Source organism: Aethalodelphis obliquidens, unplaced genomic scaffold (assembly GCF_003676395.1).
Source record: "Aethalodelphis obliquidens isolate GAN/ISIS:26980383/991018 unplaced genomic scaffold, ASM367639v1 scaffold37, whole genome shotgun sequence".
In the NCBI taxonomy this organism is placed as follows: domain Eukaryota; kingdom Metazoa; phylum Chordata; class Mammalia; order Artiodactyla; family Delphinidae; genus Aethalodelphis; species Aethalodelphis obliquidens.
In genome coordinates, this window is record NW_020837981.1 from 327476 (window position 1) to 351488 (window position 24013).

General features: G+C 37.4%; 1 protein-coding gene across 16 annotated transcripts in view; it reads right to left on the minus strand.

Annotated features, from left to right (window-relative positions):
* SHLD2 (shieldin complex subunit 2) overlaps nucleotides 1-24013 on the minus strand; it is a 112163-nt gene that overhangs the window by 8736 nt on the left and 79414 nt on the right. For all 16 annotated transcript variants that reach the window (XR_003437835.1, XM_027129659.1, XM_027129657.1 and 13 more), the window contains 4 exons: nucleotides 19360-19554; nucleotides 18889-19023; nucleotides 11556-11762; nucleotides 1053-1281 (listed from right to left, as the gene is read on the minus strand). Coding sequence is in view for 15 of the 16 variants with exons in the window: in XM_027129659.1 (XP_026985460.1) it covers nucleotides 1053-1281; nucleotides 11556-11762; nucleotides 18889-19023; nucleotides 19360-19554 (766 nt within the window). In the remaining variant the exon portion in view is untranslated. The remainder of the gene's footprint in view (nucleotides 1-1052; nucleotides 1282-11555; nucleotides 11763-18888; nucleotides 19024-19359; nucleotides 19555-24013) is intronic.

Below are 24013 nucleotides of genomic sequence, written 5' to 3' on the forward strand. Positions count from 1 at the left end.
CACACACACACACACACACACACACACACACACACACACACACACACGGCACTCTAACAGAGAACAAAGGAGGTGACTAAGAAGGCCTCTCTGATGAACGGCCACTGAACTAAGACACGAAGGAGCCAGCCTCGTGGAGTCAGGCAGAGAAAAGAGCATGTGAGAAAGCCCTAAGGAGGAAAAAGTCAGAGTGTCTAAAGAACTGAAAGAAGACGGTACAGCTGCAGCCCTGTGAGCAAGGCAAGGAGTACAGCAGATGAGCCCGCAGAGGCGAGTGTGATGGGAAACTCTGGAAAGGTTTTAAAGGAAGGGAGTGGTCACTCTGTCAGCTGTGGAGAATGGACTGGGGGGAGGCGAAGGGAGGGGACCACGCATCTGAATCCAATTTTCTTTTCCAGACAAGCAACTTTCAAAGTAAGAGCAAAGTTCATTTACTTATTTATAACAAACATAAATATATGTAAAGGGAAATAAAGCTTATGGACTAAGCTTCTGTAAATTTTCTTAAAGTATTCCATGATAACATGCTGAATATATTTGCATACGGTTTTTAGATATTGCAGTATTTAGAAATAGAAAAGAGAATAAAACACTGAGTGCTAGTCTGCTATCCTTAATTTCTAATATGAAGTTGGGGAAACTGAGATACAGAAAGGTTAAACATCTTACTAGCTTCCACAACTCAGAGGTTAGATCATATAATTACTTTTAACCTTTAAATTCCAATAATATGTTAAGGTGGGGAAATGAGTTTCTTATGAGCCATTTAGAATTTGGTTAAAAATGTAAACCAAGTAAAAGTTTTCTTCAGTATAGCTGCTTAAAGACAATAAAATCTCCCAATTACTGCTTTTGAAAAATTCCTGTTATGATTACTGGGCAATTTCTGCTTTCATAAATAGCTATTTATCACTCAGGAGGAACAATTTATTCTCTTGGATTAGCTCTAGTTAGTTCTCATTAGAAACAGTTGATATATGTAATTTTTTGGTCACTTCCAGTCCTATAATATTAAACGTTTTCCATCCCGCTGGCTTGTTTAGTTGCCTTACCTATAGTATTTTTTCTTCATGGTAAACGGCAAGCAGCTAAAACATTGTCTGTAGATCTTGTTCTCATCTGTTTCTAGTTCCAATCCACATTTTGCACAGCCAGTATATATAATATTGGGAAGAGAAGAAAAAATAATCTTCAGAGAACTGTGAGCATTTAGAGCTATCTTCAGAGATGCTGTAATGGGAAACACTAGCTCTAAAATCTGGGCTTTGATTAGAATCACTCCTGTAAAAGACAAACACAAAGAAATATCACAAATTAGGAGCCAAAACCATAATTTAATTTACAAACATGGCTAATTATACAGTTGATTCACAGTTATTTATAGTAAAGGATACACCGAGGTCTTGTTCTTGGTCTTCTCTACTCTTTTCCTAGACAGTCTCACTCACGTAGGACTTGCGTATTTACTCTAGAGTGTAAGGGGTGATCTGCTTGCAACTTAGAGTAAAGATATTTTTGGCTAATTTGGCTGAAAAGGTGGATGTCTTCTTCCTCCCTGTCCTCTGGAATCATGAAAAATCAGTTTAATCTTTTTTAGAAGAAATCCCTCTAAACACTTGAAACTAACATGCCATCTCTTCTTTTCTTTTAATTAATCATCATCAAAAGTCAAATAGGAGGTCAGTAATTCTTCTATTCTCTACTTTGTCCAAAAATAATACACCACTAGCTTACCGTCTTTTTAAACTTTTTTTTTCAGTTTCCCACCCATCATCATCCACACTCTGGGTGTTGGTTACATAGCCACCACGTGAGCCCTGAGGGTCCTCACGTACTAAATATTTTCTGTGTGACTCACCAGGCACCTCAAGCATGTTCATTCACTTCTCACTGGCTCATGCACTCACCCATTCAACAAATACTGAGTATCTCTTAACTGCCAGACATTCTTTTTTTCTAATTTATCTTTGCCTTACTGTATACTAGTGAGATTGATGAGTTTATCTGAGCAACCTTCTCTTTTCCTCTCCATGTTCAGTTTAAAGGCTTTTTTAAGGCTTTGAATTTGTTCCTCTTCATCCTTTGAGCACACTCCAGGTCAAGAACTCATTATTCAGTATCCTGTTCCCTTTCCTGGTAATCTCTGCAGGGGTCTCATTAATGGCGACTTTCCTATTCCTAAGCCCTTCAGTTTGCTTCAGTCTTTTAGTGCCTGAAGATAGTTTCATCATCTCTTCCAATCATGTCATATATCTCTACACAAATTACAAGGGTGTGTAGCGGTCAGCATACCTAATAAACTATAGCAGACTCTTCATCACACCTTTCCATAGACATGATGAATCACTAAGAAATTATTTAATGAAATAACTCAGTAATTTTATTTTTATTAAAGCATAGCTCACCTATGTTTTTTGGTTTTTTAATATTTATTTATGTGGCTGCGTTGGGTCTTAGTTGCGGCACGTGGGATCTTCGTTGTGGCATGCAGGTTCTTTCGTTGCGGTGCATGGGCTCTTCGTTGCAGCACGTGGGCTTCTCTCTAGTTGTGGCGCGTGGGATCCAGAGTGTGCAGGCTCAGTACTTGCAGTGCGTGGGCTTAGCTGCCCCACGGCATGTGGGATCTTAGTTCCCTGACCAGGGATCAAACCCTCGTCCCCTGCATTGGAAGGCGGATTCTTAATCACTGGACCACCAGGGAAGTCCCAATAATTTTAGAAGAATGTTAATATAATTGCTAACATTTTGTAAATTTACACAACTCTTGAAAAGAACTAAAAGTTCATGATGAATGTGGATACAGCTTTCAAGGGGTTCATGGCCTGCTGGGCACTGATATTCTGCTGTTGGCAGGATACTTCCTTCCTTCCTCCCCTCCTCCCTTCCCTCCTTCCTCCCCTCTTCCCTCCCCTCCTCCCTTCCTTCCTTTCTTCCTTTTATTTTTATTTTTGGCTGTACCATGCAGCTTGAGGGATCTTAGATCCCGACCACAGTATCAATAAATGTTTCCATGTAGAAGTGGGTATATGGAGTTCTTATCTGAGAATAAGTCTCTGTATTCAATTAAAAGGTGGATTTTTTGAGAGGCTGTTGTTTTTGTTTTCTACTTACATTCTCCTTAGCTTAGTTTTATAATGTAATAATGCTAACCTATAATCACATCTTGGAAAATATTCAAACACACATACCTGAATCAACACAACTTGTAAAATTTTAACCTGGCATTTGGCCAAGGTAGAGTAAGCGACTGGATTTATGCTCCTACCTTGTGATATAATAAAAAGTAAATATTCGGTCTTTGTCCTTAGTTCCTAGCACACAGCTCCAAAAACTCTTGGAAATCTCCCAGAGTGATAAGAGTATCCTTCTTTGCTAATGAGATGACTGGTGACTGGGGCCCATCGGTAGCTTCAGGATGGGGGCTGGTCACCAGAAGGACCAAGGCAGATTAGATGGTTAGAACTTTCAGCCCCACCCACTGACCTCTGCAGAGGGGAAAGGGGCTGGAGATTGAGCTAATCACCAATAGGCAATGATTTAATCGATAATGCCTACACGATGAGACCTTGATTAAAAACCTTAAACAGGGTTCAAGGAGCTTCTGGACTGATGAACACATTGAGATGCTGGGAGGTTGGTGCACCAGAGAGGGCATGGTCGCTCCATGCCCCTTCCCCCATACCTTGCCCTATGTATCTCTTCCATTTGGCAGTTCCTGAGTTGTATCCTTTATAATAAACTGGTATGTAAATAAAGAGAGTTCCTGAGTACTGTGAGTAGTTCTAGCAAATTACTGAGCCTGAAAGTGGGGAGGGCTGTGGGAACTCCCAACTTTGTAGCCAAGTCAGACAGAAGGGTACCCGGGGTACCTAATACTTGAGACTGGCATCTGAAGTGAGGACAGTCCTGTGGGACTGAGCTCGTAAACCTGTGGAGTCTGATACTAACTCCAGGCAGGTAGCATCAAAATTGAAGTGTAGGACACCGAGTTGCTGTTCAGAGTTAGAGAAATGCCTGTTGGTGTGAAAAAAACAAGAACAAAAAAACAAACCAAAAAACCCCATACATTTGATGTCAAAAGTGTTGTGTATAAAAATAGTTCAGACACTTGAAACAACTAAAAACCAAACAAAATGTATGACACAATTTTCAAGACATTAGATATCAGACAACAAAGGACAGTGATCCCTAACAGATGAGAAGCAAAAGATGTAAGCCTGGTAACTGTCCCAGCTTACAAAGAGAGTTTCCTGGCTGTGGTGCAGGAAAGGGTACCCAGGCAGAGACTGGTGGTTTCCCTGAGTTGCGAGGAGACAGAGCTTTGAGTCTGGAAGGCTAGTATGGCTAGAGTTCTCAGGGTAGAGTACTAGAAAGATGAGAGCTACAAAGGGAGAGAACTCTGGAGAAATGCAGAGGGTCCACCCCTTGGAGAATTCAACTGAGTATTAACCAATATATGTGACCAGAGGCCAAGGAAAGAACCAAGGAAAAGGATTACTGGGAACAATCACTGAAGCTTGTACAGAGCTGGGAGTAGTGTATTTTCCCACCAGCTAGAGTGGAAAATCTTGTAATCCATAGGGCACTGGATAGAGAACTTAGAAGCTGTACTTGGAGGAAAATTTATGGCACTAAACTCCTACACTGGAAAAAAAAAAAAGTCTCATATCAACAACCTCAATTTCCACCTTAAGAAAGGTAAAAGAGTGAAGCCTAAGAAAGCAGAAGAAAGGAAAAATAAAGACCAGACAAGAAATCAATGGAATAGAAAATAGAAAAACAGAGAAAAATTAATGAATATAAAAGGTAGTTATTTGAAAATATTAATAAAATTGGTAAAACTCTAGCGAAAATGATCAGTAAAAAAAAAGACAGAGGACACAAATTAGCAATATCAGGTAATACTGTTACAAGTCCAAGCTTGCTCTGTTCACCACCAGACAGGCCAATGGATCAGAGACCAGGAGTTGAGGCAAGGAATACAACTTTATTCGGAAAGCCGGCAGACCAAGAAGATGGCAGAATAGTGTCTCTGAAAAACCATCTTTTCTGGGTCTGGAAGCCAGTTTCTTTTATACAATCAGAGAGGGAGAGGTGGTGAGGAAGTAAAGTAAAAGGGCCATCAGTCTTGCAAAACATCTCCTGGAACTGACCAAGCCTTGGTGAGGGGATGTGTTAGTTTCTTCTTTCTTACAGCCATTCACAGGTGGGCAGTGTTCCCTGAGGCAGGCCATTATGTATGATTATAATAACAAAAGCAACTAAAAGCAAAGGTTAAAGTCAAACAGATCCAACGTTGAGTCCGATTTACCTCTTCCCCGTTACCAATATTACTATAGATTCTAGATATATCAAAAAGGATAATAAGAGAATATTATAACTTTATGCCAATAAATTGTTGTTGCTGTTATTGTGCCAACAACCTAGATGAAATGAACAGATTTCTTGAAAGATACAAACTACCAAAGCTCACTCAAGAAGAACAGATAACCAGAATACTCCTATATCTATTAAATAAAATTAATTTGTAGTTAAACCTTCCAATAAAGAAAACTTCAGGCCCAGATGGCTTCCCTGAGTTCTATCAAACATGTACAGAAGAAATCAATCTAATTCTAAACAAACTCTTCCAGAAAACTGAAGAGGAAAAACTACATACCAACTCATTCTATGAGCATTGCTCTAACACCAGAACCAGAAAAAGATATGTAATGGGGAAGAGCTAAATGGGACTCCATGTTGGATCTGTTTCTTTGACTTTAACCTTTGCTTTCAGTTGCTTTTGTTATTATAATCATACATAATGGCCTGCCTCAGGGAACACCGCCCACTTGTGAATGGCTGCAAGAAAGAAGAAATTAACACATCCCCTCACTGAGGCTGGCCATTCCAGGAGATGTTTTGCAAGACTGATGGATCTTTTTACTTTACTTCCTCGCCACCTCTCCCTCTCTAGTTTGCCTTTTTACTTTACTTCCCTCTCTGACTCTAGAAAAGAAACTGGCATCCAGACCCCGATGAGATGGTCTTTTGGGGACCCTAGTCCACCATCTTCATGGTCTGCTGGCTTTCCAAATAAAGTCGTATTCCTTGCCTCAACACCTCATCTCCCGATTTACTGGCCTGTCACACGGTGAGCAAAGTAAGCTTGGACTCGGTTACAGTTACTACAAGAAAAGAAAACTGCAGACAACACAGACATAAAAATTCTTATTAACAGGTGTTAGTGGGAATTCCCTGGCAGTCCAGCAGTTAGGTCTCCGTGCTTTCACTGCCAAGGGCCCAGGTTCTATCCCTGGTCAAGGAACTAAGATCTCACAAGCCATGCATGGTGCGGCCAAAAAAACAAAAAACCCAGAAATGCAAAGTTGGTTTAATATGCAAAAATCAATGTAATTAATTATATTAAAAGATTGGAAAAAAACTATGATCATCTCAATTGATGGCGAAAAAGCATTTGAAAAATTCTAACATCCATTTCTGATTAAAAAAAATTTTTTTTCAGGACTTCCCTGGTGGCACAGTGGTTAAGAATCCTCCTGCCAATGCAGGGGACACGAGTTCAAGCCCTGGTCCGGGAAGATCCCACATGCCGCATACACCACAACTACTGAGCCCACGTGCCACAACTACTGAAGCCCGCGTGCCTAGTGTCCGTGCTCCGCAGCAAGAGAAGCCACCACAATGAGAAGCCCGTGCACTGCAACGAAGAGTAGCCCCTGCTCGCCACAACTAGAGAAAGCCTACAAACAGCAACAAAGACCCAACACAGCCAAAAATAAATTTAAAAAAAAAGAACTAAAAAACAATTTTTTTTCAGAAAACTAGGAATAAAAGGGAACTTCATCAACCTGATAAAGGCATCTATGAAAAACATACAGCCAATATCATACTTACTAATGAAAGAATAAATGCTTTCTCCCTAAGATCAGAAACAAGGTAAAAATGCTTGCTCTTACAACTTTTTTTCAATATTGTATTAGAGGAGCTATCAAGTGTAATGAGGAAAGAAAAATAAATAAAAGGCATCCAGACTGGAAAGAAAGAAGTAAAACTGTCTTAACACAAATAAAATGACCATCTATGTAGAAAATCCAAATCCACCAAAGAGTTGCTATTGAGCTTAGTGGGTGTAGCAAAGTTACAAAATACAAGGTCAATATATGAAAATCAACTGTATTTCTACATATTACCAATAAACAATTAAAACTGAAATTCTTAAAAATACCATTTATAATAGCATAAAAATAGAAACTAGGGATATGTCTGACAAACAATGTGAAAGTCCTATACTCTGAAAACTACAAAACACAGCTAAGGAATTAAAGAAGATCTAAACAAACGGAGAGATACATCTTGTTCATGGATTGGCTAACTCAGTGTTAAGATGCTTCAGTTCTTCCCCAAATTGATCTATAGCTTCAACACAATCTCAATCAAAATCCCAGTAGGCTTTTTTTGTAGAAATTGACAAACTGATTCTAAAATCCACATGGAAATGCAAAGGTTATAGAACAGCCAAAACAACTTTGCAAAGAACAAAGTTGGAAGGCTAACAATATCTGACTTCAAGACTTATCAGTATAAAACTTCAGTAATCAAAATAGTGTGCTATTGGTGGAAAGATGGACAAATAGATCAATAAAACAGAAGAAAGTCCAGAAATAGACCATACATGTGGACAACTGATTTTGACAAAGGTGCAAAGGCAATTCAATGGAATAATCTTTTCAACAACTAGTGCTTGAACAACTGGATAGTCATACAGCAAAAAACAAACCAAAAAAACCCAACTTCAAGCCATACCTCACGTTATATACAAAATTAACTCAAAATAGATCATAAACCCAAATTTAAAACCTAAAACTCTAAAACTTTTAGAATAACATGTAGGAGATAAATTTTTGTGACATTGGGTTAGGCAAAGATTTCCTAGAAATGACACCAAAAGCACAATTCATACAAGAATAAATGGATAAACTGGACTTCATTAAAATTTAAAACTTGTGCTCTTCAAAAGACCTAGGTAAAATAATGAAAAGACAAGTAAAAGACTACAACAGAGGCAAGCAAAAGACAAGCAACATTTTTGCAAAGCTTATAGTTGATAAAGAATTTTGACTCAGGGAGTTCCCTGGTGGTTAGGATTCTGGGCTTTCATTGCTGTGGCCAAGGTTCAGTCCCTGGTCTGGGAACTGAGATCCTGCAAACTTCACAGCACAGCCAAAAAAAAAAAAAAAAACAAAAGAAAGAAAGAAAAATAATTTTTACCCAGAACATAAAGAACTCTCAAAATTCAATAAAACAATCAAGTCAATTTTTTTAGGTAGGCAAAAGATTTCAATCGACACTTCATCAAAGAAGATATAGAGTTGGCAATTAAGTACAAAAAAGATGTTCAAAACCATCAGTCAATAAGGAAATGCAAATTAAAACCACAATGACCCATTACTACACACCTATTAGAATGAACAAAATTAAAAAGAATGCCCATACCAAGTGTTGAGGTAGGTGTGGAAAAAACAGAACTCTCATACACTGCTGGTGGAAATGTAAAATGGTACAACTACTTTGGAAAACAGTTAGGCAGTTTATTTTTATTTTTTGTCACTTTCATTAAAAGTTAAATACATGCCTACCATATAATCCAGCTATTGACTCAGTTCCTAGGTCTTTATTCATGAAAAAAGAAAGACTATGTCCAGATAATGCCTTATACTTGAATGTTTATAGAAGCTTTATTTATAATAGCCAAGAACTGGAAACAACCCAGATGTCCATCCACAGCTGAACAGATAAACAAATCACAGTATATTCATATAATATGTACTACTGATACACACAACCACATAGATACATCTCAAAGAATTTGCTAAGTTAAAGATGCCAAACAAAACAATGTACATACTGCATGAGTTCATGTATATAAAACCATAGAGAATTCAAAGTAATCTCTACTGACAGAAAGCAGATTGATTGCCTGGAAGGATCTGGGCAGGGATGAGGAGTCAGAAGAGATTACAGAGAGACAGCTGACGGTTTCATGACTGTGGTGACGGTTGCATGGGTTTCATGTCAAAACTCACCAATATGAATGTGCATGCTTTAAAAAAGGGTAATTTCCTATGTGAAAATTACATCCCCAAAACCCTGTTAAAAATTTTTTTTTTTTAATCTGACACTCTGAATCACATTTGAAAAGCACTAACTCTGGACTTCCCTGGTGACACAGTGGTTTGTGCCTGCCAATGCAGGGGACACGGGTTCAAGCCCTGGTCCGGGAAGATTCCACATGCCGCGGAGCAACTAAGCACGTGTGCCACAACTACTGAGCCTGCGCTCTAGAGCCTGTGAGCCACAACTACTGAGCCTGCATGCCTAAAGCCCATGCTTCACAAGAGAAGTCACCACAATGAGAAGACCGCTCACCACAACAAAGAGTAGATGCCGCTCTCCGCAACTAGAGAAAAGCCCACGCACAGCAATGAAGACCCAATGCAGCCAAAAATAATTAATTAATTAAAAAAAAGAAAACCACTAACTCTGAAGTATCCTATTAACTGCATATGACACAACTCTTACATTTCTGTGGATGAACCAAAAGTGGGCATAGCATGCTAGTAAAAAAGTCCAAGAAATATAGTTGAGAATCTTAGCATGTGATCTCTTAGGAGCTTCAACTTATTTTATTTGGGACCAGATTCTTTTCACTAGCAAAACTGTCAAAATAATCTTAGTCCACTTAAAACACATTTAGCATTTAACAAAATCTAAAACCATCTATAAGAATTCAGAAAATTATTTATGCAGACTGGAGAATAAAGTTAAAATTCAGTATCAAGATCCAAAGTTCCTCAGTTATTCTCGATAACTCAACCTATAAAAGCACCAAAAATAGTAATCTTACGCAAATTCTGAGGAAAATTTTTGACCAAATTTTTCTTCTTCATTAAAACACTTAAATTATGTAACAATAAACCTGCAGATACATCTCAGTTTTTTCAACCCTTACTTGCCCTCTAAATACATTTGCTATGGACTTCCCTGGTGGCGCCGTGGTTGGGAATCCACCTGCCAATGCAGGGGACACGGGTTCGAGCCCTTGTCTGGGAAGATCCCACATGCTGCGGAGCAACTGGGCCCATGCGTCCTAACGACTGAGCCTGCACTTTACAGCCCGCAAGCCACAACTAGTAAGCCCACGCACCCAGAGCCCATGCTCCGCAACAAGAGAAGCCACAGCAATGAGAAGCCCGTACACTGCATCGAAGAGTAACCCCTGCTTGCCTTGACTACAGGAAAGCCCGAAGACCCAACGCAGCCAAAAATAAATAAATAAATATTTAAAAATAAATAAACACATTTGCTATAGTAGCCGCTGGAAAACTTTCTATTAGTTTCCCAAACTGATAATCACTGACATTTACTCATTACTGGCATTTAGCAAGCTTAACTACAGCTTTAAATCCTGTTTAATTTGTTATACCTTCAACCAGGAGTTAGCATCTTTCTAGCATCATTTCTGTAGTTAGGAATGCAATTTAGTGAAAAGTATTTCCCACTAAAATTGTAGCAGTTTATCTAGTTATTTTCACTATTTCACTCTCTCTTCATTCCAAAGTGAACCTAAAACATATGCCTTTTACTACTGCACTCAAAATAAATTAATTATATTTAGTTCATGGAAATTGTGTGAGTGTGTGTATAAAATTCATCAGGCATTCTTCCATGTAGTATGCTTCTGAGAATGAAATTTATACACACACTCACACTCACACACACATATTTGAGTTCAGGAAGTATGTTATTACATTATACAAAGCAGTAAGTAAATTCCATAAATTCTGTACCAATGTTAACTTTTAACACTCATGTGATAGATGATAGCTTAGTAACTTGATAAAATGTTTATCTCAACAGTGATTCTGGCTAGAGTCATTTTTCTATTTCTGGCTTATTAAATGATAAGCTGCTTTTAACTACATGCAAAAAATATTTTTAGGTAATCCCTAATAATTACAAATTAACCTCAAAGGATTGTAGGCAAAATGTTAGGAAGATGTCAGTATCTGTTTCAGCTACTTACAGAGATCTATATTTCACTTTTATATTCAATTACATATTTTCCCCACAAATGGCAGCTTCTTTGCTTATATGAAAACTAGCAGACTTCCCTGGTGATGCAGTGGTTAAGAATCCTCCTGCCAGTGCAGGGGACATGGGTTCAAGCCCTGGTCCAGGAAGATCCCACATGCTGTGGAGCAACTAAGCCCGTGTGCCACAACTACTGAGCCTGCGCTCCAGAGCCCACGAGCCACAACTACTGAGCCCATGTGCCACAATTACTGAAGCTCGTGTGCCTAGAGCCCGTGCTCCACAACAAGAGAAGCCACTGCAATGAGAAGCCTGAGCACCACAACGAAGAGCAGCCCCCACTCTCCGCAACTAGAGAAAGCCTGAGCGCAGCAATGAAGACCCAACACAGCCAAAAATTAATAAATAAATTTATTAAAAAAAAACAAACTAGCAATGTCTTATATAAATAAAGGTCTTACCTGAACGCTTATCCTCTAGGTGTGTCGCTAAATCTGACATCTTCACAAAGGACGGTGTGTTTTTTTGAAATTTTGCTTTAAATGTAATTGCCCTTATATCATCATCAAACAGGCACTCACAGGATGACCATGGTGTCGTATGCAATTCTAGGTTCTCCAGGATGCAATTGTGTTGAACAAAAAGATATTTAAATTCCCAAATATAATCTTAAACAAAACAAAAACAAAAAGTTACCAAAAAGGAAATAATCTAGGCTCAAAATCAGATTAAATAGATTGACCTGATTAAATCAGTTAAATACAACTTTCATCACATTAAGGAATTTGGATATAAAGATGCAAAATATGAATGTTGTATTAAGGCAATAAGATAAGAATGCTAGAGGTAATTTTAACAAAAATTTTTCTAAAGATTACTCGGTCTCCTAAACAGTCATAATTTATCATAACCAACTGCTTTTCAAAGTAGCAAACTCTCATTTTGATATCTACAGAAAAGATTTTTTAAAATAATGGCATAGAAATGGACGTCTGCCATAATCAATATTACTCATTGATTTTTCAACACCTTAGTTTCCTTTTATATTTATTTATTTAGTTAGTTAGTTAGTTGCACTGGGTCTTAGTTGAGGCAGGTGGGCTTCCTTAGTTGTGGCTCTCAGGCTCCTTAATTGTGGCATATGGGCTCCTTAGTTGTGGCTTGAGAGTTCTTTAGTTGTGGCATGCGAACTGTTAGTTGTGGCATGCATGTGGGAATCTAGTTCCTGATCAGGTATCGAACCTGGGCCCACTGCATTGGGAGTGCAGAGTCTTAACCACTGTGTCACCAGGGAAGTCCCCTTAGTTTTCTTATTTAGCTAATTTTTCCACAACAAAAAAAAGCATTTAGACTCAGTTGCTCCTATTTTTAATTCCCTTAGTAATAATTCTGAACCACAGTAGCACAGACCTTCTTGCCAAATAATCAGACTATAAATTAATAGATTCAACTTTAAAACTATATCAAAACAAAAAGAGGTCTCTTAGCACTAAGTTTTCTAATGACAGTTGTCTTTTTAGTTTCCCACATACTTCAGGCCATAAATCTAATTCACAACACCCTACCGGCTTCCTCAGTTTCTTTCACTGGACAGCTTTTTTTTTGTGGACAATCTTAAAACAAGTCAATACATCTGTATAGACAGAGCATCATTAGAAAGAACTAAAGCATATATATTCCAAGCTGTTGCTTAAAACCAATCACTATTTTAAAATAGCTTTCTTGCCTTATTATAAAATACATGCTTAGACATCACAGATAAGCAAAGAAATAAATGGCAGCTATAATCAACACCTCAAAATAAACACAGTTAATATTTTAGTGGCCATCTAGTTGTTCTCAATTTGTTTGATTTTTACTTATGTCAAATATATTTTTACATGTCATTAAGTATTATTCTACATTATTTTAAAATACTGCATAATATGTCATTGCACAGGTACACCAAAATCTTAAAAATTATTAGAGTAATCCTCTCTTTTGGGGCATGTTTCTTGTTTTTCACTATTATAAATAGTACTGTGATAACATATTTTTAGCTACATCTTTATGCACAACCATGATAAATTCCTATTAATTGTAATTGTTAGGCCAAAGGTATTCCAAATTCTAAGGCTTTCATATGCATTGTCAATTGTCCTCAAGAAAGATTTTACCCCTGAAACTAGTACACTGTAAGTCAGTTATACCTCAGTTAGAAAAACAGAAAAGAAAAAGAAAGGTTTGCCAATTTACATCTTCAATAGTTTAGGAGAGTGGCTATTTCCCCATATCTTCTCTATTGATTTCTTAGGAGAAAAATCAGCTATGATTATTATTTTATTTGTCTGTCTCCCATTACTAGTAAGAGTAACTTTTTTCATACATTTATTGGCCACTTTAATTTCCTCTTTGGGGACTTGCCTGTTCATATCTATTGCCCATTCTTACAAGTATTTGTCTTTTGCCTTTGGCATTACTTTCTGACAAAATGCAAATTTTTCCTGGCTTTTCACTTGCATTTTAATTTTGTATATAGTGATTTTTAGTTGATTTTTAATGCAGTTTTTTGTTGCTGCATTTTATTTAGCCTACTAGTCTTTGGGCTCCAAATAAGTTCACTTATATTTTCTTCTAGTGCTCATTGTTCCTTTTTTAAAATATTTGAATTTCTAATGCACCTGTAATTTATTTTGGCACAAATATAAAGTATAAGTTTAATTCTTATTTTTTTCTCTAATTGTTAGCCAGATATTCCAAATATTATTTACTCTTTTTTTTTTTTTTTTTTTTTGCGGTACGCGGGCCTCTCACTGTTGTGGCCTCTCCCGTTGCGGAGCACAGGCTCCGGACTCGCAGGCTCAGCGGCCATGGTTCACGGGCCTAGTTGCTCCGCGGCATGTGGGATCTTCCTGGACCGGGGCACGAACCCGTGTCCCCTGCATCGGCAGGCGGACTCTCAACCACTGCGCCACCAGGGAAGCCCTATTTACTCTTTTTTAAAGGAAAAAAATTTGCTTTAATTTTTAAATTATAAAATAAAATATACTTTTTGTAAAATATTTAGACAGTAAAAGAAAAGTAATAGGTAAGATAAGATTGCCCATGTTTCAATAAAATGGATAATGGGTACTTCAGTTAATTATATTATTCTGTCTATATGTTTGAAGTTTTTTAAAAATATATTTATACATTCATTTATTTTTGGCTGCATTGGGTCTTCGTTGCTGTGCTCAGGCTTTCTCTAGTTTTGGCGAGCAGGGGCTACTCTTCGTTGCAGTGCCTAGGCTTCTCATTGCGGTGGCTTTACTTGTTGTGGAGCACGGGCTCTAGGCACACAAGTTTCAGTAGTTGTGGCACGTGGGCTCAGTAGTTGTGGCTCAAGGGCTCTAGAGCACAGGCTCAGTACTTGTGGTGCACAGGCTTAACTGCTCCACGGCATGTGGGATCCTCCTGGACCAGGGCTCGAACCCATGTCCCCTGCATTGGCAGGCAGATTCTTAACTACTGCATCACCAGGGAAGTCCCAGTTTGAAGGTTTTTATACTAAAAGGTTTAAAAAATAAATGCAGACTCCATGCATGCATAAAATTCAAACTAAAGGTATAAAGAAAAAATAAAAACCACATACTACTACTATATAGAAATAGCCAGTGCTAGCATTTTAGTATCAGCATTTCCAGATTTTTTAAAATTAATTAATTAATTATTTTTGGCTGTGTTGGGTCGTCTGTGCTGCGCACGGGCTTTCTCTAGTTGTGGTGAATGTGGGGCTAATCTTCGTTGCGGTGCATGGGCTTCTCATTGCAGCGGCTTCTCTTATTGTGGAGCACGGGCTCTAGGTGCGCAGGCTTCAGTAGCTGCAGCATGTGGGCTCAGCAGTTGTGGCTTGCAGGCCCTAGAGAGCAGGCTCAGTAGTTGTGGTGCATGGGCTTAGTTGCTCCGCGGCATGTGGGATCTTCCCAGACCAGGAATCAAACCTGTGTCCCCTGCATTGGCAGGCAGATTCTCAACCACTACGCCACCAGGGAAGTCCCTGTATTTCCAGATTTTTTAATGTGCATATACATACTTATATATTCACTTTTATTAAAATGGGATCCTATTACACATGAAGTTTTATAACCTACTTTTTTAAACTAAATATTCTATAACATACATCTCTCCAGGCTAGTGAACATACATATCTTTGATAGTGAATATCTTTGTGTGTCTACCAGACCACAAATAACCCCCTTAACTGTTCCCCCACCCTCTGAAATAAGCTCAGATATTCCAACTGGTACTTTTTTTTTCTTTTTTTTTTTTTGGCCACTTAGTGCAGCATGAGGGAACTTAGTTCCCATACCCCCTATAATGGAAGTGCAGAGTCCTAACCACTGGACTGACAGGGAACTGCCTACTTTTTGACCCTGTCCTCCAGGCCACAGCTGACTGAATCAAATTCAACCTAGACAATCAGATTCTCTTTGCTGGGAACTTAGAAATGGAACTGGTCTCTTAAAAGGAAAAGTAAAACAGGAGCTACAGAGTAACCATCTGCTTTCTGTAAGGTTGAGAAGCAGGGAAAGTCTAGACTGAGTGAATAAGGCAGATCCATGGAGATGGTGCCTGGGACCCAAAAAGCTTTTCAGCTCCTAGCTCCAAGTCCCCCTGAAACCCATCACTCTTGTCCTATGTACTATGACATACTCCTGTATACTTCCAATATATCCCCCTTAATTGTTTAAGTTAACCACAATAGAGTTCTAGTTTTAACTACAAGCCCTCAGTGTCCAAGTTCAAATATAATTTCTTAATACATCCAATGGATTGCAAAACCTTCATGTGCATGCATTTTTAACTTTGTGATTCTTTTCTTATCATTTGAAACAAGCCAAGTTATTTCCTCCTCAAACTTGAGTCTTTTACTCCTTAAAGACAGTGGGAACCTTGAATGGCTGCCTGATCTGGGTTTTTTTGGGTTTTTTGGTTTTTCTGGCCATGCTGAGGGGCATGCAGGATCTTAGTTCCCCAACCAGGGACTGAAACCATGCCCCCTACAGTGCAAGCACGGAGTCTTACCCACTGGACCACTAGGGAAGTCCTCTGTACTTTATTCTTCATTCATTCATAAAGAAAATATCTACTAGCACAGGCAGTGCTGTGCAATGGGGATACAATGGTGAACAAGCTAGTCAGGGTGCTTTTATTCACAGACTTTACAACCTACTGGGAAATTTAGTTAATTACCAAGCAAGCAAATAAGCTGGATCATCTGTCTGCATTAGATGGCATGAGTGCTATACAAAGAGTGACCTGGGACTTCCCTGGTGGCGCAGTGGTTAAGAATCTTCCCTGGTGGCGCAGTGGTTAAGAATCTGCCTGCCAATGCAGGGGACACGGTTTCGAACCCTGGTCCGGGAAGATCCCACATACTGCGGAGCAGCTAAGCCCGTGCTCCACAACTACTGAGACTGTGCTCTATAGCCTGCGAGCCACAACTAATGAAGCCCGTGTGCCAAGAGCCCGTGCTCCGCAACAAGAGAAGCCACCGCAATGAGAAGCTTGCGCTCCTCAATGAAGAGTAGCCCCCGCTCACCACAACTAGAGAAAGCCCCCTCGCAGCAACGAAGACCCAATGTAGACAAAAAAAAACAAAGAGTGACCTGATAGGGAGTGATTATGTATATTCATGTGTGAGGCCTCTCTGGGGAAATGAAATTGGAGAGCCATCCGTGTGGGAGAGCTGCAGGAAAAAGCACTCTAGGCAGGGGTAACATGTAAATTCAAGATCCCAAGGCAGGAAAAAGGCTGGCATGTTCAAGTAACAGAAAGGAGTTAAGCTAGTAGGTCTGAGGGAGACTGACCAGTACTGAGACAATTCGTGATACAATTCTGTATTTGAATCATGAATTAAGGGCATGTATGGATATCAAACCTCCGTGCAGACATAACTGTGATTTTGCATGAAGTATAATTATAAAGGTTGAGATCACTTGTATTATTCTGTGCTTAATTAGTAATGTCACGAGAGTACTTTATTGTAATCTGTTATACTTTTAAAGTATTAGACTTCTATTAAATGATTTCAGGAGAATATTGCATTGGAAAGGCATTTAGTTCTGAATAGCCTACTTTATGCATACCCAATTCCCAAGAAGCCCACCCTCATTAGGACCTAAACTGTGACCAACGCTTGCTACATATGAGGCATACCAAATTCCTACTAACAACGCATATTTCTAACAAACGCAAATTGGGGATTAGTTTCTTATTATTCTTCTCCAAAACATTGACTCTGTTATCTTCAGTATTCAGTAATGACTGCTTGACGATCATTTCTGATTATATCACCTAAATGTGAGTCTGTTTCCTTGGGAACAAGTAAAACCAGGGCCCAGTACAGAAAGAATAATACAGAGAATGTCTTAAGAAAAAAAAAGAAATACTAAATGAATAGACAGAATGCTAACAATTTGTGAAAGTAGAATCACTTACTTAAATGAGTCTTCAAAATTGGTATTTTCCCATTTTAGAAAGAATGATCTTGAGGTATTAAGGTGGATATTAAAACTTAAAAAACAATGATTATAAATAAACATGCTGAATGAATGAACAAAGAACAACTACACCTTAATTCCTGGATTCATAAATTTTCAATATTAACTTAAATATCATAGAATTATCTAGGGATAACTACAATTCCTCTTCTATTAACCAAATAACTATTAGTTTTAAAAGAATATTCATATTAAGCATGGAGCAATCTGCTTTGCTACAGCTGCACTGTAATTGGAATGACACCTTCGACCTACATTCTGCTCAACATGCAGTAGACTCATGTTCCTGGCCATGGCATGGTGGTCAACAATGATGGTTTGTCTATCATTGACACATGTTTCAGATTTCTCAACCAAACAAATATTTGTCACTGTTTGATCTTAACACAAAAGTCAAAAGTCAAATCCTAGTTATGGGCTATTAATGATTAAGAGAGACAATGTGATAGATCTTTATTTATTTTTGTTTGTTTATTTTTGTGATAGATCTTTAGATAACTATTTTGAAACAGAAGTTTGAAAGAAACATTAACTCTTTCAGGTAAAAAAGAATGAGTCACATACTTAATCTTTGCATTAATTTAGCAGAGTAAAATAACTCATAAGCCAGTAATTAAACTGTCTCTGATTGCTACAGCTAAAGGATCTCACAATATCAAAAGGAAGATGTTATACTATTTTATTGAAACATCAATTCCATTTAATTCAATACATCATAAGTGATTAACTTATGCTTCAAAGAAAAATGTAATCATGTGTCATACTTTAAACATGAACATTCTATGGATGGCTAATAGTCCACACTTTTCAAACAACTGGAATAAAAACCTGGGGCACAGTAATTTATTAAACAGTAACACTGCGACTTGAAAGAGTTAATGCAACTCCCCTAACATCTGCCCTGTAACTAGAGAGAAGTTTATTTATCAGAGTACTTTGGCTGAATAAAAATTGTAGAAGCGTCTCCAGAATTAAATTTTTAAACAACATTATCCAAAGAAGGTAAGATCTTCACTATAAAGGTAAAGTAGTATACCTGGGAATAAACAGAAGATTTTATTTTGCTACCATTAATTATAGAAGACTTTTTAGATCACTGAATTGCTTACAGGAGGTATAAAATTATAACAGAAGAAATCTGCAAAAGAATATTCAATCATGATCAATTATATTTCAAACGTAGTCTGATCTCCAGAGTCTCTTCATCTTAGGCCCATAAGCATTAATCATTTACCTAACTATAAATAGATTTAATGCTTTTTGGTGTATTTACCTTTTCTCCTTTGAAGTTGAGGGTACCAGGCTGCTCCAGGACCCCATAATACAAGCACATAATGTTGACCTTGGGCCTGTTCCACTGTTAACATAATTTTCCTTTGCTTCTGTCCTCTATAACTGTATAATGCCTCTGGAAATGGAAAAGGAATATTTTAGTTGGCATTACTCTATTACCTGTGATACTGTACTTCAGTGTCTAATGATATCTACTGATAACCAAATGGTACACTAAGATGGTCCTGTATCTTAATTTTTTTTAATTGAAGTACAATTGATTTCCAATATTGTGTTAGTTTCAGGTATACAGCACGATTCAGAAGAATATACATATATATATTCTTCAGATTCTCTTCCCTTATAAATTATTACAAAATATTGAGTATAGTTCCCTGTGCTATACAGTAGGTCCTTATTGTACCTTAATTTTTTTATAACCTAAAATTAAGGAGGAACCCAAAATGTTTACCTGTCAGTATAGTGATATCAACAACTCTTAGAACTGCATGGACTAATACGTCTGGCTGAAGCTGCTCCAATTCTACAAATTCTATACTGCTCATTTTCTGAAGCTGCCTCTGAGGAAGATCTCTGAGATAGGAATGTTTTGAAGACACATATGCCAGTAAGTCTTGAAGTACAATATCACTAACCATACTGGAATCTAAGAAAGAAAGAAAAAAAAAGACCACATGTACAAACAATGGAAACATTATATTTTCCTGATAACATGATATCTTCTTAGAACTGTTTTTTATGTTGTAAAGTGTGATTAAATGTGAAACATGATTTCATTTCTATAAAACATGTAGCTTATTCTTGAATCAGTTTAGATGCCAAAATAGGCCTGATATTTTTAACCAATGGAAATGGAATTATTTACCATCTCCAGAAAACTTGCCCTGCTCCCTTACTTCTCTATTTTGTTAATACTATCATTTTTCCACCACTTAACCAAGACCAATATTTCAATTATTTTCTGATTTCTCCATTACCCTGTTGTATCCAACCAGTTCCCTAACTCCTGGAGTCTGATCTGATCACGTCTTCCTCAACTATCGCAGCCACTGCTATTCTTCCTCAAGACTGTTAGCATTTCTCATCTGAAATACTCGGAGACTCCCCTAACTGGCTCTCCCAGAACATGCCTTATTCCTTCTCACTGCTAAGCCTCTGCCTTCACTATATTCACTGGCTATAATGCTGTCATCCTCCTCTCTCTGCATCCAAATACTACACAGAAAAACAACCACTATAGACTCCCAGTGATTTCTCCTTCCCCTGAACTTAGTTTTTATCTCTAACTCTCATTTGGCATTTGTGCATGCGCTACTTTATATTTCTCTGGATTGTTAGATCGATTATTTAATGCTTAGGTCATTATGCTACTTAGATGTTTTTCTCTCCTGTCTCAAGTTTTTTCCTCATTTTTATATGTACTTTACATACAATAAAATACACATTTTAAATGTACAGATTGATGAGTTTTGCTGATTAAAATTTAATTTCCCTGAAGGAAAGGGAGGTATGTTTGAATAAGTGACTGATTGTTGACGAAAAATAAGATCATAGCAAAAAACAGGAGTACTTTTTAAAAAGCAGAGTCTATTAACTGATTTCAATAGAAAAAAATAAATGATTCTTCTTTCCTTCTCCCAGTATCATTTTCATCCTAATGTATTTCTTGTGCCACACTAAAGCCTCATTATTCACTCACTCATCAGTAAACCATCCACTATGTGCCAGGCATTATACCAGGTGCTACGGACACAAAGACATGAACCCAAGGCTGAAGAAATTATCAACCTAGAGGTTGATAACCAACAATGGGCTTAGGGTATATGCAGTATATGTAAGCATTCCTAAGAGCACACCAAAAGAACTGCCCTGGGAAATTGGAAGAGGCTTTACTGAGGAAATATTTAGCAAGGTTTTGGAAAAATGCCTAATAAAACAGGTTTCTAGGTAGTAACTGGGAAGGATAGTATATTTCCAGAGAAGGGACTGGTAATCCTTTATATACCTTAGACGCTTTTGATATTCTGATAAAGCATAGAGACCCATTATCAGAATAATTTTTTTTTTTATGAATAGAGTTTATTTATTTATTTTTGGCTGCGTTGGGTTTTCGTTGCTGCTTGCGTGCTTTCTGTAGTTGTGGCGAGCGGGGGCTACTCTTCGTTGCGGTGCGCAGGCTTCTAATTGCGGTGGCTTCTCTTATTTTGGAGCACGGGCTCTAGGTGCGCAGGTTTCATTAGTTGTGACTCATGGGCTCTAGAGAGCAGGCTCAGCAGTTGTGGCTCACGAGCTTAGTTGCTCCGTGGCATGTGGGATCTCCCCAGACTAGGGCTCGAACCTGTGTCCCCTGCAGTAGCAGGCGGATTCTTTAACCACTGCGCCACCAGAGAAGTCCCCAGAATAATATTTTTATAACAGCTTTATTGGAATATAACTTACATACATAAAGTTCACCCTTTTAAAGTGTACAATTCAGTGTTTTTTTTGGTATTTCACAAAGTTGTGTAACTATTACCATTATCTAATTTTAGAACATTTTTATTACAGAATAATATTTTTAAGTTCATGAAATGAAATAGGACAGTAAAACCAATTATATGGAAATACAGTAATCAAAATACTTTTAAAACTGGGGATAATCTATGAGCCTCATTAAAACATTAAATAACAAGATACAGCAGAGTATGCAGCAACTACTATAATTTCAAAGTATGCCAAAGTATCATGGGCATAAATGATACTCAAGTTATCTTCAACAGCTGTAATGTGATATGAAAATATATGTGTTTTCCACTGGTGACCAAGCCACAAGTATTGATAATATTACTGTGGATTGTCACCTTATTCATAATGGAAGGAAATGCTAATTTTCAATAAGCAATTAGTGAAAATAAAGATGTAATATCTTACTGTTACCAGAGATGGAGGTGGGGGGAGGGGGAACTGGATGAAGACAGTCAAAAGGTACAAAGTTCCAGTTATAAGATAAATAAGTACTAGGGGTGTAATGTACAACATGATAAATATAATGAACACTGCTGTACATTATATATGAAAATGGTTAAGAGAGTAAATCTGAAGTGTTCTTATCACAAGGAAAAAGAATATTTTTCTATTTCTTTAATTTTGTATCTATATAAGATGACAGATATTCACTAAACTTACTGTGATAATCATTTCATGATGTACGTAAGTCAAATCATTATGCTGTATGCCTTAAACTTATACAGTGCTGTATGTCAATTATATCTCAATAAAACTGGAAGGGAAAAAAAGATGTAATGTCTTCCCAACCAAGTTTATGGACGCTTTAATGTAGAGGAATCAATTTTCATAGATGAAAGAGTAGGAAGAACTTTTAGAAGGCTAGTGACCATCCAGCAGATGAAAGGGCTAGAAACCAGGCAAGACTGCTTGAAGGGGAAAACGGTGATAGATTTGTGAACTAGTTCTGAGGTAGAATCCAAGAAGCAATTAGATGTGGAGGGTAAAGAAAAGACTGCAGAAGACATCAAGATTTCTGGCACAGTTGAGTGGATGGATAAAAACAAATGTTCTAAAGCTTTTAGAATCTGAAAAATGAAATCTATTCTAATTAAGGTTACTCAATTCCTAAATGAATTTTATAAAATAATGGTGATAGCATAACAAAGATAATAAGCATAAGAGAAAAGAACAGACAGTATGAAAGATGAATGAGAAAAAGGGGAAGAGTGGGGATAAGGAGACCAATTAGGTTACAGCAAAACCCAACTCTAGATATCTCCTTCCACAGCTCCAGTTTATTCACCAGGCCTCCTGATTCCTCCTTCACAATATTTCCAGCACATTTGGAATCAGAAAAACTGGGTTCAATTCTGACTTTGTCAATAATGACTCCTCTGAACTTGTACTTAACATCTCTGGGCTTTATTCTTTATCTACAATAAGAGCTTTTTGGGGGGAAAATAGATTGCTAATATCAAATTATTTACTTATTCTTACTTCATAAAAATTTGTACAGAAACATCTGATTACTTAGATTTCAAATAAAATAGTCTACTTCATGAAAACATTGTGTTAAAACTTAGATTTATATACTTAATTTAATAATATTTAAGATAAATTTATATCCTGTCACATTATCAGGACTAGGTTTGTAAAATTTATAACACCTTACTGTAATGAGGAAAGAACAAGAGCGCAATACACATATGGATCAGAAGTAAGAATGCTCTCATGAGTTGTAACAACTTGCAAAAACAAAAAAGCTCTTAACTAAACTAACCAAATTGATTTATTCTTTCAGAAGAAAAACAATTGCAACATTATCAAAGTATCAACTGTTAACTATTTCCCTAAATCAAACAAAAAAGCCTTAGAATATACTTTATTTAGCTACTAACTTGTGTAACCTGTGAAAAACAAGGCAATATAAATTCCTATGTAAGTATAAAAACAAATTTGAAGTAACCTCTACAGGTTATTTAATTAGCTCAAGGTTTTTCACATTGTTCTACAAAACCTGAAGCTCCCCAGGTTCCATGGGATATTCTCCATCCAGAATTAGATCCTAAGATTTTTATGAAATTACTGAACTAGAGCAATCTTACTTGAATCTATATCAAATCTTACTTGAACTATATCTGGTTCTTAAAACCAGAACTATCTACAACATCTGTCTCTCAAATCCCTTGCAAAATATTTACATACCATGTTATTTTCATTATTGTAAAACATTCTTTGCCCTTCCATTGTATTAACATCTATAAAACATTTATAAAAAGCCATTTAGCTCCTTGGAAATATGCTTTCGAAGATGTAGCAACTTCGAATGCTCATAATAAAAGATTAAACTTTAATCTTTTTTTCCCTAAACTTTAATCCTTTAAAGAAATCCCAAAATTAAAAAATGGCTGACTTTGGAATGAGAGGAAGATGGCGGAAGAGTTAAGACGCGGAGATCACCTTCCTCCCCACAGATACACCAGAAATACATCTACACGTGGAACAACTCCTACAGAACACCTACTGAACGCTGGCAGAAGACCTCAGACCTCCCAAAAGGCAAGAAACTCCCCACGTACCTGGGTAGGGCAAAAGAAAAAAGAATAAACAGAGACAAA